Consider the following 17973-nt stretch of genomic DNA (forward strand, 5'->3'; position numbering starts at 1 on the left):
GTATACTCCTAGGCCAAGCACTCCATACAGTAGTCACTACCTGGTTTTCCCGCCAGACGTCTTCAGAAATTAAGCTTCTGTTGAGCTGTTCCAATTTACAGGTGTAGCTGGACCACTCTTTAGCTGCAGCCAAGATGAGGAATAGTTGCATTCCTCTCTTTGTTTCTCCCTTCAAGACAGTTGAAGATTTATGTAGTTCTATGTTCCTGACTACTATGCAAGAATACAAAGTCCTAGCATTTGGGCTCTGAATTCCCCTGTATTGTATCCAATGAGCTCTCATTGGAGAAATCATAGAATACTTCACAGTAAGAAAAACACGCAGTCTGTTATAAGATGGGAGTAGTAAAAATACTGAAATAAAGACTCATGTCCTAAAAGTGAAGCGTTCACAAGTTTCTGTGTTGAGCAGTGAAGTTCTCACGTGAAATAAAAAATGTAGCAAGGCTGAAATTCAGGCTGACATATTTACAGATATAAATGTGTTTTCCTTTGACACCAAGTGATGTCCTTTGACATCAAAGTGGATGTCTCATTAATCACGTGATGTGATCTACTTTGCATCTTGAATACCTCTGTAAGACTTGGAAATGCCTTTGGAACTGTGCTCCTGAGCTCCAATTTCAGCAGGTCTCCTGTATTTGCCTATGTCAGCTGTTACATTTCACACAGTGCTCTAAATACAAATCAGTATCCACACCAGAGGCTCAAACCAGTCATAATTTATCAGCCTCCCTCTCTAACCCCAGCCCTCCAAAGAAAGCGTTATCAGAAGACATTTGAAACAAACTGATAAAAATATTTACCACAATCAGGTTTTTTTTTTTGTCTTAAATATTCTGAAGAAAACAAAGTCTCAGTATCACAGGGAAGTTTATCCCATAAGTTAGCTGGTGATATAACAGGAAATAAAAACTGAGGATAAATGGTCAGTTTTTACTTGGTGTCAGGAAGGCAGAAATAAGATCCAAAAGGATCACTGACTGATCCCTTCTCTGATCTCCTCTGATGGATCAGTTGTTTTGCAACACAGTCTCATTCCTGGATGTCTGTGGGATGAAGGTTTTAGATTGGTGCCACTGGAAAATCCTAGCCTAGGTGTCATGTGGAACTTCAGCAGCCAAAGAAATGCTCCAGTCTAAAGGGAAGACACCTTGAAAACTAAGGCTGAACGTGTGCTAAGTAGTGGGGTTTGTCAGGATTTACATTTTTTTTTATTTGCCACCTAAGCATCACCTACATTTCTTTTTAGAATTGGCCTTGGATATATCAGCATTTGTGAGATGATGAGGCAACGCTTATAAGATCATGGAGGCATCTACAAAGCTCATCTTGGCATTCAAGTGCAAACCAGAGCATTATCAAGCTCCTGTCTGAGATCTGTTATTCCTCATTCTTTATGGGAAAGAAAAAACAAACAAACCAACAAACTGGAAAGAATTGGATGCTGACAAAGGCCCCGGAATATTTAGCCAGTAGTCTCATGTTTGCACGCTGAATATAAGCCAAAGAGCTTGTGTCATATCCAATACTGTTTGTGGAACGGTATTAAATACTTGACTGTAGCTTTGGTTGTGAACAATAGGAGGGACAACTATTCTTCCTATAGATATAATTCCTATAGAGAATTCCAAATTCTATATTTGAAATGTCATGGTACAGACAGTTATCATTAAGTTTTATGTATGTCTTATTGTGGGGCTCCTGTTCTAAAATATGTAGCTAATCAGGTAGCAAATCCCAAGTCAAATTGTCTCATGCGTAAAGAAAGGCAGTTTAGAAGCCAGGAGTCATTAGTTATGAAACTTAATTTCTTTTCACTGTCTTCCCTCCTTTGCCTCTGTAAAATATTGATATAGGTTATAATTTCTGACAGTGATGTTGATTGTAACATGTAAGTAATATCCAACAGCTGAAACAGATGGTGTAATATTGTGATAGGGCCCACCGTATAGTGACAAGATTGTAAGGTGCAGCTGAAAGAGTGTATAATTTGGTATGAATGAGAATCTTAAATCTGAACTCTCCTGAAATTAGAGAAAGTTCAAATCTGAACAGACTTCACAGCATCACTCCAGTTCTGAGTTTCAGTCATGATTGTTCAGGTGGGGGAGACTGAGGAGCAGCATGTGATCATAGAGATATGGATGAGAAGGAAACCCTTTCTTAGCAGGCAAGAACACAGGTTTTAATCTTGCCAGAAGATGGTTTTGTCTCATGCTGTTTCATGGCAGATCCTGCCTCTCCGATTTTGGAGTGCTTTCCATCTCTGTCATTAGTGACGACTGCCATCAGACACCTGTGGTCTCACTGTGATGGCTCATTGATTATACATGCAAATAAGAGAAACAGCCTTGCAAACCGTTGATCATTGTCCTGAAGTAGAATGTGGTTTAGACATGAAATTTTACTCAAGTTTTTTAGGATCATGGGCTGGGTGTTGCTTTCTCCTTAACAAAAGCTTCAGAGTATTTGAAAACTGGGGAAACTTTACATGCATGTCTGTGGTTTGTTAGTTCGGGGTTCTCTCATCAACCTTTTTTCCGAAAGAGTTGCTTTGATTGTTTCTTTTTCTTTTTTTCTTAAAGTTTTTCCAGCTGCTGATAGTGTTCAAAATGTCTCTCTGCCACTTGGGATCTAAACATTTTTGGCAGCAAAATAGAGCATAGCATCAACTGTTTTAATTGTTTCAGCAATAAATGGGAAATAAATTAATAACTTCAGGAAATAATTAAATTATTGGATAGTCAGGACTCTGGAATTAATTCATGAGGTGTATTGGTTATCTCCACAGTTAATTACATTTTGATTTGAAATGCTTGTATGTGGAAGTGAACAGCAATGTGTTTATTATTTACTGTATCTGGGTTGCCCAAATAGCATTTAGTCTACCCCATGTGAAATGATTTGTGGGTAAAAGGGTGTTATGGGAATATCAAGGCCCAGTGAGATAGCAGCCTTGCTCTTTACATTTACTTATTCATCAACAGGTAAGAATAAGAAATGGTTTGTGTCTGGTCAGGTATCCACGAGCAGCAGCCATATGCTTTGCCCTTTCCAAATGTACTCTGAATAAGAATGAAACCATGCTACTTGTTTTGCCCATTAGATAGCATTATCTCTGTGGAATGCCAATTCATATCTGCTTGTGCTGTGTGTGGTTCTCACATATGGGATTTTAATAACCTTCATGCTGTGATATGAATTCATAAACAGGGCTGATAGAGGAAAAGCACCACAGGACTTTATTTTTTAATTATTGCTCTTTTGAAAAACAGGGTCTGCAGGATTTTTGCAAGGATCTTGTGACAGAGCTAGCAATGGTTTTGCTGCTACAGTTCCAAGGGGAGGGGATAAGTGCAGTATTTACTTGCGATACACTTTTTCAGAATTTATTTTCATCTTCCTACATTTTGTAGCCCCTATCATTCTGCTGTATTATAGTTGGAGCTTTGCAGGTCTGATTATCTGGAGTTTTCCTCATTTTTCTAGGATTCAACGTGCATTTGATTTCTTGCAACATACCTGTTCTCCTCCTCCCCTCTGTCCCAGCCTGCAAAGCTACAGTTTACTGCTTAGTGGTCCCTAGCACAAAGCAGCAGTCTTGACCTCTGTTTTGGAAAGGATTTATTCATTCTGGATCAGTGGGTTTTTTCTTTCTTTTTACTCATCTCATAACCCCAGAGTCTGTCAGAGCTACTGCTTCTGCCTCTCAGCCATGTTCCAGTACTGATGGAGGCACCACTGTTAGGAGAGATAAAAGCAGTAATGAGAACTCACAGACTGGTCTCCAGGCATGACATGGTATAGATCACCTTGTATTCATCGCTTATTCATTAACACACCTTAGAAGGAAGAGCTATGAGGAGGACTGAACTAAAATTTACAGTCTCTACAAATATCCTGTGAAGTAATGAAACTAAACTATTTGAAACAGCCAGTTTAACAGCTCTGGACCTAGTTCACATATGCCAGGAAGGAAATTGCATTGTTGCCTGCCCATAACCTGTGCGGCACTGGCTGGAGTGCACTTGTGGTTATGATCTTAGGTCAGTTGGGATTCCAGTCTTGTAACTGTGCCTAATAATGTTTTATCAGGAATAAGATTTATTAGGTGTAGGTTCTGTGCAGGATTGTGATATGACATGCAGATCAAATATTATCATCCCATTTCATTTTAGGAATGTTTCTTTCTCCTGCTGTATTTTATATGTGATTTAGTGTGTGACAGACAGTAGAAAGAAGAAGAACAAACAAGTAAAAGAACATTTTTTCATTAATCATTCAACTTTTAATCTTTTTCTGATTTTTGGGGTTGGGGGGGTTTGGTTGTTGAGTGGTTTTTGTTGTTGGTTTATTGTTTTGTTTTCCCATAGTGATGAATAGTCCCCACTATTAAAAATGTGTTGTCTTTTTCTTTAAAATCGGTTCTGAAGGGATAGAATTATAGAATTATTGAGGAAAAAAAAAAAAGCAACTCAAAACAAAAGTTGGAAAGAACTTCTGGAATTCAGTTTGTCCGACATCATCTATAAATAGGAGTAACATCAAGGTTAAGGCAGGTCTGTGCCATGTTAACCTTTGCAAATCTCTAGGGATGGAGACTTCTGGGCAGAATCTCCTGTATGATGGGGTAGTTGAACACACACACACATTTTTCTTCATACTCCGTCTATAATTCTGCAGGAGTATGACTCAGAGAGAGGAGATGCCAGAGCTTTCACATTTACCTTTTAAATATTTTCTTATAATGAAATTAATACATCATCTAAACTCTTCATATGTATATGTCTTGCTGCTTTTAGTTTTGCTAATACATATATATATGCATTTAATTATTTTAAGTCACTAAGCAGACAAGAGAACATAGAAATGACATGACTACCAAAAAGTTTTACAGTGTATACTGTTCATGGAAATGAAGAAATGCTATTTCAATGCAAGCCAAGGTTCACTTCTGTCCTCTGGACTTTTCAGTCAACATCAGCTGCAGCCTGGGCGGGCATTTTTTTTGGATGATTATTTTAGAATTAGTTGATGACTTCAGTATATGAAGTTTGTTTTTTACTTAGCTGCATACTATAGTGCTTCAAACCTTCTTTTTAGCATGGAGGTGGAATTTAGCCTCTCCAGTTCCCTATGTGTAATTGTGAGTTCTTGACAGCTAGAGATGCAACAGATCATGGAGCAGCACTCTTCTGGAAGGAGGAGAAACAGCACTGTATCAGCCACTAAGACGAAAATTAACTGTATCCTAGAGAAACCAGGCACAATCTGTTTGCTGTAGAAAGCAGTTGTCAATCTTCCATTATCTCTTCTGTTTCTAGGACATCAGCTGACATGTATTTTGTCATATTCATAGATCCAGTAAACCAAAGGGGTCAGCAGGCAGATGCTATCAGAGGGAACCAGGTTTCCCTCCTTATTGCTGTTCCCAAGAAGCTGTTTTGTCAGAACTGTGGTGGATATTGCTATATCAGTTGGACTTACAGAGCAGCTGATAAGCTTTGGTGTTGACTTTTAAGATTGCTTTTCAAGTTGTCAAATAATAAAGATCCTGCTGTCACTGCAGTCCTTAGAAACGTAAGGAATCACAAGCTTCATTAAGTCAATAGGTTTAAAAAAACTCACAAGCCCTCTTCCCCTTCTCCCCCCCAGAAAAAAAGCACCAACCTGTGCACTCACAAGCAGGGTTGAAATGTCAAATCTGGCTTAACTCATTTCATGCCAGCAAGAGAAGGAAGCTAATATGACCTCCAAGGTTTTCATCCCAGAAATATACTTGGGGATGGGGAGGGATAATTCCAGTAGTCACCAGGTAAGCCAGAACAACAGTATATATGCTCACATACAAAAAGAGAAGACTGTCATCTGGCTTTCTGAGTAGATAGCTTACCTCAAGAAAATACCCTGCATCCTTTTCACAGTTTGAAGCAGGATCACAGCTGAGAGGCCTCTGCTGCTGTCCAGGCAAAGAGCAGCACCATGGTCTTGTCATCACACAGAATATTTTTTTCTGAGCTCCTTCATTTTATGGTCTCATGTCTAAATTTATTCTTCAGAGCAGAATATGTCTTGTTGGGCCCAGCCCTGCAGATTGTCACTCCAAGCTGGACATGTCACATGAGATGTTTCCTTGATCTTTCTCTTCTCCCTCAGCCGACTCTGTCTACAGAGAAAAACCTTTTCCATCTGTGGACTGAGAATCCAAATTTCTCTTTCCAAAATTCAGACATTACCTGAAGTTATGGCCCCAATGGTGTCAGTGCGAGTTTTGCTTTTGACTGTAATGGAGGCTATGAATGATTTTCCTAGAAAGTCAGCATATATGTACATTAAAGTGGTATTTTTCTTCTTAAGATATGTGAAAGACTAAAAGTTAATTTCTCTCTTAAAAATTTAAATTGTAGGTAGAAGAGCTATATGATTATAAACTACCCATTTTGGAGGTACTGTTATTTATATCTTGCAACTGTATTGTTGTCAGGCCAGGCTGTTATCATGGAGAAAAGATTAATACGATTTATTATTTTCAATTTTTAATAAGATTTTGTTTTGCAATATCTTCTATCATGCTTCACCTCATCATGTACCGCCTAATTTGTGTGCGTGTGTTATTCAGCACCTCCTCAGGCCTTGATCTTGTTCTGAGCTCTGTAGTGATGATGCATGGTCCTGCACCAGGCCCTGTTGACTTCAGTGAGATTTGGCAGAGGTCACTGTGCTCAGGGGGTTATGTTTAGCAAAGGCTTTAAAGTGTGGGGGAAATCGGGCTGGTGTGGGATGTGGCAGTAGCAGAAACTGCATTGTGAAGCTCCATGAAGAAGGAGAACTGATACAGAATGATCTTTGTATTAATTACAAATCATTTAACCCAGTAAATCCCACTTAAGAGTACTTATAAAGTTATTAGACATAGTGTTAGTCCATGACACAAACTAGTGCTTGCAGTGAAACCTACACTGATTGAAAACTGATTAGCAGACATACACACTGAGGCAGTGATGTAAAAGCAATCAGAAAAGAGTATATGTACGACAACTTTTTCATTTGAAACAGACCTTTGACTTCAGAGTTTTTAAACATGCAGCTGTGCTTCAAGAGCTTCCATTAGCAACTTAAAAGACCTTAAAATAAATCTTCCTAATTATTTAAGCAGAACTTTCCAATCCAGTTTACATTTGTGTCCTAGCACCCAGTACCATTGTTTTTTAAAATTCAGGTATCTGAAAAATGTTGATTTAACGTTGTATCTGTCTGCAACTGAAATAATTTAAATATCTAAAAATAAAAGATATTTAAAACAAATTATTTTTTGGGCTACAAACTTAAAGCAAAATTTTAACCTGAAATGACTTTTTTACGGAAGATTTTAAGCATTTTAAAAGCTGACGGTCATAAAGTAGTACAGCAAATATTCCCAAAATACCAGTAAAGGGAAAAGAAATAAATGTGGCCAGAAGCAAGTATGCATTCTCTTTTAGATAAGACATCCTGCAATTAAAAATACTGGACTCAGAAATCTTCTTAAGGCTTATTTTGTCAAATGAAAAATGTTACTGGTTTTAATGCTGTTGTAATAAACCTTATTGTTATGCCTGGCATGGATATTATTTTTTTTAATTTCAGAAAAATGGATAATTAGCATTTTAGCTTATCACTTTCCTTCCATGCATACAAATAATTTGAGAGATAGACCACCAAGAGAGACAAAATTAAATAATAGGTCTAGACAGCATGGAACAGAAATAAATTAGGGGTTAGGTTTTCCAGCCTGTTATGTGGATTTTCATGGGAAAAAAAAAAAGGAGCTACAAGGTAGTTTTTCTGAGACAGCTTTTTGTTGCCTACCTTGATACAATGTTCCCATATCAGATCCCAAATAAATTGAGCTGAAATAAGATGTGAATGTCATATTAGAAGTCCCATAATGTATTTATGACTGTAAATTTTTCAAATGTATCTAGATTAAAGGCCTAACAACCTTTCCTGCTCTGTGATTCAGCCAAATAAGTTTCTAGATAATGGCCCATGATTAATGGTGAGTGCTGATAATAGGAGGTTATTAGAGAAAGCAAACTTGGAACAAATCTGCTGTATACATTGTATACTTTACTGCCATCTGTGGGTATTTATAATGAATACAAATGAAAATCAGTAGTTACAGAGTAATCAACGTTTTGCATATGTGACAAAGAATTCCTTAGACATAGTCTTATAGTAGGCAACTGCATAGTGAAGAATTCTCATTTGGTGTTTTTGCATAGGTACTTACTATTATTTGCAATGAAAAGAGCCTTTTGTGGAGAGAGTTCTTTTGGCCTTGGCTGCTTTCAAGGATGTCATTCTAAAATCCACTCTGTAAGGAAGGATTATGTTTTATATGTGCTCTACTGCCATCCATGGTACTGGATGTGAAAAACTGGTTTTGTCCTTTCATACTGTGATTCATTCACTATTCAGTCCATGTCCTAACAGCATATTCACACCTTTTATATCTCCTTGAATTGTAAGTGACATTTTACCTCCTTGTGTTTTCTATTGTTTGCTGAGCAAATATGCCTGTATAGAGAAGAAATTTTATCTTCCTTATTGCTATATAGGGGAAAAAAAAGAAAAAATGCAATAAAAACAGAGAATTGAAGAAGATAATGTAACACTAAATATTATGATACCAATAACTTGCTGGATCAAGTACTGGTAGTAAATGTACTGTTGCAAATACAGTCTCTCAGTAGAGTGACAGAAAGCATGCCATAGTTAAGATCAGCTAATTGTCTTCTGTTTGGAGTTGTTTATGAAGTTTGATGGACAGAATCTGGTTTAAATTGTGTTTCTCCAGTAACTTTTGTGCACAAAATTCAAGAGTCATCATGTGCTAACAAGGGCAAGTGAGCAACATGGTGGATTCGAAGATAAATTACTTGTTGGATTCAGCAAGCAGCATTTGGTTGGAAGAATTCCCGGCTTTTGAACTATTACAAAGCCATAATATTTCAAAGCCTGTGTATTTGTGAACGAGTGATAGATGGAATGTTGCAGACATTTTGGTTATTTATGGTCATCAGCTAAAGCACTGGGATGAAGTTAGTGCTGTAGAACTAATATAGTGTGTTCGGTTTTCTATTTTGAACAACTGTGAAATTATTTTTTTCATAGGCTATTTTTCAGATTGAATGTTATTTAGTGCCTACCTTATGAACTTCCTGTATAGGGTTTGCATGATTGAGTTTGCCTTCCTCCCATAACAATTAGGCATTCAGTCCTCAACTGTTTGACATGAACATTTCCACATATGTTATTGGGTATATTTGTACTTTTATTCTGATATTTTATGTACCAAAGAAGATTGTGGTTTTATCCCTCCTCTCCACCCTACTTGAGGAGTGTTGATTGTATCGGTCTGGACCTGTAGACATCTGTATGTTTACAGATGTCAGGGTTTCTGGTTACCTACAAGTGGTAGTGCTATATGCTGGAATGAAAGTATCCGTTTCCGTCTGTTTTCTGCTTGGGCAGTTGTCATTTATAGGGCAAAAGCTATTCTCTCTGCCTAACGCTGAGTTATTAGATTGACATATCTGATAAAGCTTTCTTCACAACAAAAATATTAACAAACATCTTTAGGTGTTTTGGTTCTTCTCTTTGCTAGATTTCATTCCCCAGCATCATGGTTTATCTTACTGGCTATATATCAGTATGTCTCTCTTCTAAAGACTAAACTATATTCTATCTTGTCATAGCCTGCTTCATTTCTTCTCTGATATTTTTCTGTCCTCTCTTTTGGTATCCTGCTTCCTTTTGCTTCCTTTTGCTTCCTTCCCTTTTTGTGACACATTCATTCATGTTAATAACAGCCCGTCCCTTCTGCCATCCTACCTGGGGAGAGGAGAATTTACCATTCACCTAAGATGCAAACTAAAATGCAGCTTCTACTGACTGAGAGCATCCTTCAGGCAATGCCTTAGGCCAAAACTATCTTCATCTGCCTCTCTTCCAGTGCTCAAAGTCCCACAGGGCTGTTGGCCATCAGTCCTTCAGTGCTAGTCTGCTGAGTCTTTCTCTTGTACTTGAAACACTGAATCTGGCAACTTCCTTCCTTCATTAACCCTCCACCTAGAGACAGAAAAATGTCTCCTGTTATTTATTTACTCTCCACCACCTTTCTATTTTTGTGTCTGTTTTACCAATAGAGCTATCATGAATCTTTCAATAGTTTATGATTCCAGCAGAAAATACCAGTGTAGGCTTATTTAAAAGGTGTCACTTTTACTGAAGTTTCAGCTGGAATCAGGAAAAAAAAAAAAAAAATATGGAAGGGACTGTTAATGTGAACTATCATGTTTTAATCTTTTCATAATACAGAAAAATGTTCAAATGAAGGAGCGTTTTCATTCCATTTTAGAAAACTATTTAAATGCAATTTTTAATAAATAGGAAGTCAAAATACTTTGATCAAACTGGGCCTGATTTTACACAAATTTTGTTCTATGGGATTATTGAATGGGATATTATTTTTGACTTTTCAATTTCTGCTTCATATTAGAATAGAGGAAAATACATAAAAAAAGGCCTGCTTTTCTTCTTTATAAGCCAGACACTCAACTCTTGCTACTCAAGAGTTTGCTCACATGTATTTGAGGCATTTATTTTTCGGCTCTCAGCATCATGTGATGTACTTGATTCTTGCCTTGTTTCAAAGCTGTCCATATTGTTCCCAGTAGCAGCAGCAGCAAAATCAACAACATGCTGTTGAGCATTTGCTCTGCTATATCTTGAACAAGTTATGAGCTGGCATGAAGTTACAGGAGCTGCCTTGAAAGTGAGAAAGATGACACTGCATCACTTTGCACTGTGGTTCATGTTCCGAAGGGTGGGGTTTGTAGGGTTTTTTTTTCCCTTTCCATGAGAAAGCAAGCTGAAATGTTTCAAAAATACACTTACCAAATTAAAGTTTAGATGGTGCTGGAGAGTCTGGCATGCAAGTTTCAACCTCTACCCAAAGTCCATGCTTCCTTCCCTTTTCTGTCTCTTTACCAGTGACATTAGGAATCCACAACATACTTATTAAAGCAAAGGGCTGATACAGCCCTTCTAGGGAGATGTAACGTGAACTGCAAATCACAAATAGCAGTTCTGTAACAACTGGGTCAATTTATATAGAAAGAATTGCAGTGATGGTTATTTATTCAGTCTCTTACTGCAAGAGTAGTCCCATTACATGGCTCCTATGCATTCTCTTCTAGTGCATTCAATTTAAATAAAACCTTTCTGTTAGTACTTATGTACATGTCAGTGACAGTTATCTAAATAAAATATCCCAGGCACTTGAGTCTCAAGAACAGTCTTATGAAGAGGCAGATCATATTCTATTTATTTGGAAATGGGATGCATGTTGACGTAGGACTTATTTAAAAATAATGTCCAAATGATACAATCTTTTTTTTTAACATTAATTTTTATGAAGACAGAGATGTTTGTTGGGATGTGATGCCAAAGGCTAGGACCAAAATCAACTGCTGAGGACTAGGAAAAAACACAACAGTACCACAAGAAGGAAGGGAGAGCTACCACAAACTCACGGTAATCAAACCTGTGGGTTTTACCATTTTTACTTTTATCACTTGATGTTAGTTATATAATGTGATTTATATACAGTGCTTCTGAGTGCTCTATTAAATTGATAGCTCTCGCTGGGTGAACACACAAGTACTACATTTCTTTTCTTTAAATGCACTGAATTTTATCTTAGATAAGCCTGGCAATTTTTTCCTCCCAGTTAGAGGTCTGAAGTGAGTGTGCAAGTGTAGATAAATCCAGCTTGGTTGATCATCACTGAAACACAGAAAAAATTAAAATACATTTTAGGCTTGTAAAGTCGAGAAAAGCAATAAAAACAATGCCAGACGGTTAATGCCTCTCTTGTACCTTTCATTTCAAAGACCTCAAAAGAACATCAAGAAGAATAAAGGCACAATCTATTCCCCACTGGCATCATTATAAATGTTGTATCCTCCAAAACTCTAAAGACGTCCAAGAAGAGTGGAAGGATAAATGGCACTGAAATAAAGAAAGTCTCTCTGGAGCTTTGCTCAATCAGCTTTGTTAGAATTCACTCAAATAAGATGATTATAAGAAAAGATCTCATTTGTTTCAACATTAAAGGAGCAAATTAATATGTGGCAAGCTGCTAATAATTGCCTCATTATGTAGCGAATGGGCATTGCGTCCAATTTACAAAATTACAATCACAAAGTAACAATTGGGAAAGTTTAATCTGAATTTCCTACCTATCTGTATGATTAGTTGTGGGATTCACAGAGCGAAACAGAGTTAGTGGTTGGACTGAGCTCTCCAGAGCACCACCAGCCTATGGTTCTAAGAAGTCACAAGAGAAATTCAGCTTTTCATCAGTGTAAATTACATCTGCTTAGGTCCTGAGCCAGGTTTAGTACAACTGAAGAGTGAATCTGCCAGTCTGTGCTAAGATAGGAGCTCAGCATGTGACTGGTATGTCAAGACATGGTTTTGTTGGACTCAACTGACTTGTTGTGGTTTAAGCCACTGAACCCAGGACACTTGTGCTGAAGTCTTAGCCAAGAGGTTAATAGACATGGCTAAGATCATCTCCTCTTGGGACTTCAGCAGACCCACAGGTCTCTGGTTGGGAAACTTGGCAGTCTGTTCTCTGGGAAACCTGAGCCACTGGGAAACCCACTCATATGCACGGTCCTGTAACTGGAACTTCAGTCTTTTGGTGGAGACATTTGACCCGGTGGAGGAGCTGTTTCAAATTGTAAAGTGACCAGTTTTCCAAATATCTAAACCCTCTGTTGGAGAGAATCATGTTTTGTGACCTATTTCTAGTTAGATTTGCTTGTGACCTTTTCTAATTCTGGCTGGTTTTGTTATTTAATGATTTGACCTTTGATTCTGTGAAGCCACTTCAGTGCTAAATGCAAAGATTTAATAACTAGAACTGTTTGATAAGTGACCTTTATTACACAGCTATTTCTCTTTGCTAGAGAGACAGCACTGTTTTGCAAGTTCTAATTCACAATTTTAATTATCTTTTCTATTGTCTATAAGCTTGCACAGGAAATGGAAAGGTCAGACATTTCATTTTCTTTACTGATTAAAATATAAGTGCTCCTCAACAATTACAATGTATCACTGAGAAAAAAGATGGGACAATTTGTCAGACTCATGCCCAGCTGCTCTGCTGAGGACTTCTACACCCTTCTGGTCAGCGACAAAATGAATAATTTTCTAGAAGCAATAACAGCTTAGCCCTGGTGGTGTGTCGAGGTGAAATACATGTCTAAATGCATGAAAAAGGAGAAGAGGTGAATGGTTCTTTACATTTTTTTCTTTAGCTCATATATCTACAGTGCAAGTGAATTAAGATCTTGTGAAGGTGTCGTGGTTTAAGCCCAGCCAGTAACCCAGAACCACACAGCCACTCTAACTCCCCTCTCCCTTTTTCCACCCCATCGCAGTCCAGAAATCATACATTTGTAACAGCACAGGTTTTTCTGTACGGTCTTGCCAATCTGTATCAATCCCATTGCTGCTGGACCATCTCTGCAGATGGGAGGGCAGCCTCGACTGTGTGGCAGATGTGCTTTTGGTTTCTTTGATAAGGCTCATGATGTGCTAGTGTCACATCAATTGCTATCCTGGTGTTTGTGGTGTGGACATCTGTAAACAGTTACTGTTAATTACAAAACAGATCACCAAGAAGGCATATTTTCTCTAACTCTCTGGCTTTCATCTCCCTGTATTACAGTTTCTGTGTTTAAGAATTGTCTCTCTGCTTCTGTTCATCCTTAATACAAAGAGTGCAGCAAGTTAAATGGAAAAACATCAGTTTCTCATGCAGGTTAGGGCTATCATAGGCAACCTTAAAACCAAAAATCTGCACATGGGATGTGGGACCCAAGATCATGGAGTAAGGTGAGACAGCAGCACATCACTCCAACACTTCAAGAGTCATAGGGAGCTGCCAGCTGTGTCTTAGTTTAGTAGCAGAAGCAATAGCCACAACTAAGCAGGTGATTCCCAATTCCAGCCTCTTGGGAACCCAAATCCCTGTGCCTGAATAGCTCCTGTGGGAGCCATCCGGCAGGAGAGCTACATTTGAGCAGCTTTTGCATCTTAACGTGATGGACAGCCATTTCTGAGGTATGGTGTAGTAACAAACAGGAATGCCGTGTTAAGTGAGGAAAATGAGAAAGCTGTTGTATGTGGATTACTGAAACTGCCCCTTTTCTCTGTGACACTTATAAACACTTACAAACACCATAAGCTGCCAGCTTGTCTCCATATGGAGGTTCAGTGAATGAATGTTGATGTGTGTTTTCTGATATGTTGAGGAAGATATGATGCAAAAAGGATACTGAAGTCAGTGGATGATTCTGGCATCAGTGGAATGTCTGTCATTGGTGTCAGTCAGTCTCCTAAATCTGGGATCTCTGTTGGGAAATAAGAGTATTAGGACATGTGCAATTTCTCTACATTGTAAAAACTATTTATTTTGAGATAGGGCTGGGAGGGGTTAAGCTTCTGCTTCTGTTGAAGAAGAGCAGATTATATGTTGACCTAGTGCAGGCATTCAATATTATGAAAGTGCTTTATAAATTGGAACAAGATAAATGAATCACAACAAAAGAGTTAGAAAACCAGGGGACACAATTGCAGGAGTGAGTGTACTCAGTTTATTCAAGCAGAACAGTTACACTCTGTGAATAGGAAATGTGCAATGCATTTCTAACTAGGGGCAGAAAATCAAACAATTCCAAATTTAAGAGAGGAGCTCCATTTTAATGAAGAAGAAGGAATATTGTGGGGAGAGAAAACAAACAAACAAGCAAACAAAACAAAAACAAAAACAAAACCACACAACCAGCCCCAAAACCCAAAACAACACTGATGTTGAGACAAATTTAAATGGGACTGGATTCTTGAACAAATTGGCTTTTCCTATCTAGCAGTTTCATATTCAACATTTGCTAGTTTGAAAGTTCACCCTGGAAGGCATAAATTAATCTACTGGGACTTTAACAATTCACTTCATGTTAGGATGTGAGTTATGCTTATGGGTTCTCTTAGGTCACACAGCCATGTCCTCATAATGTATCTTAGAGAGGATTTCTGTAACTAAGCAGTAAACAGAAAGACTGTTGTGTTCAGCTGCATCTCCTGGGATTTCATCCCTGCTGTCAGAGAGCTATGCAGGACAGCTTTCTAAACTACAACAGCTATAAAAAAAATACATGGTTCTCTGTAAAGGAGACATTGTCAATGCTTTTGCATGCAGTCAGGCATCTTTCACTTCTGATGAAATGAGGAAAGAACATTTTCATGAACTACTCAAATAGAGAAATCAAGCCAATCACAGTAGAGAAATCAAACCTTTGCAATTGTGAGATTTATTCAGAAGTCTTTGAGAATGCACCTTAGCTCAGTACAATATTTTCCATCTAAATCTTCTGGCTGTTATAATTTGACTCTCTTCAGATGTTTATCTCTTATCCTTGCATTGTGTACGATTATCAAAGAAATTTGATGTTTTGTCAGCCATTATGTCTTAGGTTATAGTGGTCAAATGTAGCCAGGATATTCACCTGCTACCATGCAGTGGGATTTTGAAGGGAAGTAACCACAAGTCTGATCAGAAAAGCACCTAGCACCCTGTCAGGTTAAATATCCAAAGGACATGGAAGGAATCATTCCTAACATATGATAAACTTAAGTGCCTTGGACAAAAGATCAAGTTTGTGACCGTACAAAGAATTGTAGATGACCTGTGGACTGGACTGTCTTCTGTAGGTTTGGAGGGTGGGAGAGAGGGGAGTGGGTAGGTTGTTTGGGGCTTTTTAAATAGATATAGTTTTCCTTTGATTTAGATCTCTAACCAAGCTTTTCATACAATTGAACTTAAGGACGGGGCATTTCCTTTTAGTCTTTTGGTACAAAAGAACCAAAGGACATTTACTCTTTATACTCTGACAAACGGAACATTCGGTAGGTCCCTATAACTCTGTTAGACAACTGTTTCTGTTTTCAATTCTTACTGGAGAAATAATATCCTAGAACACGGTCAGGAAAGTCTGTCTTCAGTTTGCCCAGCATTAAGTTCCTAGTTTATGTGTCACCATTCCATCTGCCTCTCATTTTTCACAGGTCATAACCGTTGTCTGGAGAGAACAATATATTCTTCTGTCCACATCTCCTTTCCAACTTCAGGGTTTTCATACTGCTAGAGTTACATCTCATGTTTGACTGCTACCACAGATTTGGGAACTATTCATTCAGATGTCTCAACACCGTCAGTGTGTAGTTAAATTTCCAGCATTACTTTTCTCTACTATTGCTGACAACACCATGCTAAAAGAGAAGAATGCACTGATCTAAATATTGTTTTCTTCTGCTTCTTGCTTCGTTGTTTACTAGTGGGAAGAGTAAGATTTAAAGAAAAATATATTATTATTTTTCTAGTTGGCTTTGCAAGATGGAGAACAAAGGAAAAGATTGAAACCACCTATTTCACTAGAAAGGATTGCATTCAGAGCTCTGTAGTTGTAGGGTTTTCTAGCAGCTCTATCACATGAGGGTTGTTAGCATTCTTAAAGAGAAACATTGCTATCAATCTGTTTTCCTTCTCAGTCTTCCTGTTGTACAGTGAAAGACTTGCTGTATATTTTTGTTTTCTTTCTTCCAGCCTCTACAACTTGACTGTGACTTCTGTGCCATTGTTTCAAACTCGGGACAGATGGCTGGCCAGAAGCTGGGATCTGAGATAGACAAGTCCTCCTGCATTTGGAGGATGAACAATGCTCCCACAAAGGGCTATGAGGAGGATGTTGGGAAGAGGACAACTGTAAGAGTGGTCTCTCACACAAGCGTGCCTCTCCTCCTCAAGAATCCTGAGTACTTTTTCAAAGAAACCAACAACACTGTTTACGTGATCTGGGGACCTTTCCGAAACATGAGGAAGGATGGAAATGGCATTGTGTACAACATGCTGAAGAAAACTGTTGACAGCTACCCAACTGCCAAAATCTTTGTGACAACAGAAAAGCGCATGAGTTACTGTGATGCAGTATTTAAGAGGGAGACAGGAAAAGACCGGTAAGTCCTAAAGACCAATTAGTATCCTAAAGAACAATTATAATGTTTGACAAAAAGAGGTCTGTGCTGCATGCCACCTAGTAAATGAAACACCAGATATGTTTTTAATGGATTGTTATATGGTTTTGACTGTTATAAGCACTTGATGAGGCAGCAGCTAGGCCTCATTTACCCCACCTACGCTACCTTCTGTTCTTTCCATTTCTGTTGGCTTGAGTCCCAAAAATATTGGATGTCTTCCTGAAACATTTTCAAAGCTGTGTGTTGTTTTCAGCTCAATTTACTATTGATTAGATTGACATTTTATTTGAAGAGGATAATCCTACACAAACAACATTTCCAAATGCACAACCTCAGGATAATAACTCTGGATATTGTATTTTATTCTCTGTCGAGATTCACTGTAGCTTTTCTTCAAACACAAACCTCAGGGTTAGGCATCATTTCTGTTTCTTGGCGAAAATGGATTATCAGTGATACTGCAATAGATTTAGGTTTTTACCAGAATTATACTGATATTCTATTTTCCATGCCTGAGAACGGGTGTTTATGCTGCATGAGTGGGGGCTGTAGGGAGAAGAAAGTGTGAGGACCCCTGTTTTGGCTACTATGTTCAAAGCAGAAATTGGATTTGTGGAATTAGGGCCACAAATTGCAGGATTTTATAACCAAGCTGCAGAAATTCTGATCCTCTGTGTTTTGGCGTGGAAGAGCACCTGCCACAGACTCACTGGAGCTTAAGTAGGAAGGAGTTTCCAGATTACTGCTGTGCCTTAATAATAATTTTGGAAATAACATATCATGAATTTGCTGTTCTGAAAGACTGTGGCTATTCTGACC

General features: G+C 38.2%; 3 protein-coding genes across 3 annotated transcripts in view; all 3 read left to right on the top strand.

Annotated features, from left to right (window-relative positions):
- The window catches only part of CUNH1orf210 (chromosome unknown C1orf210 homolog), a 332402-nt gene that overhangs the window by 230127 nt on the left and 84302 nt on the right, over positions 1-17973 (top strand). The window lies entirely within an intron of this gene.
- Positions 1-17973, top strand: part of EBNA1BP2 (EBNA1 binding protein 2) — a 491427-nt gene that overhangs the window by 188901 nt on the left and 284553 nt on the right. The window lies entirely within an intron of this gene.
- The window catches only part of ST6GALNAC3 (ST6 N-acetylgalactosaminide alpha-2,6-sialyltransferase 3), a 225929-nt gene that overhangs the window by 136327 nt on the left and 71629 nt on the right, over positions 1-17973 (top strand). Inside the window, exon 3 of the mRNA XM_061345111.1 lies at positions 16724-17133. Coding sequence (XP_061201095.1) covers positions 16724-17133 — 410 coding nt within the window. The remainder of the gene's footprint in view (positions 1-16723; positions 17134-17973) is intronic.

Source organism: Neopsephotus bourkii, unplaced genomic scaffold (genome assembly GCF_033783945.1).
Source record: "Neopsephotus bourkii isolate Nb327-2 ecotype Australia unplaced genomic scaffold, CSIRO-AGI_Nbou_v1 NB_234, whole genome shotgun sequence".
NCBI lineage: Eukaryota > Metazoa > Chordata > Aves > Psittaciformes > Psittacidae > Neopsephotus > Neopsephotus bourkii.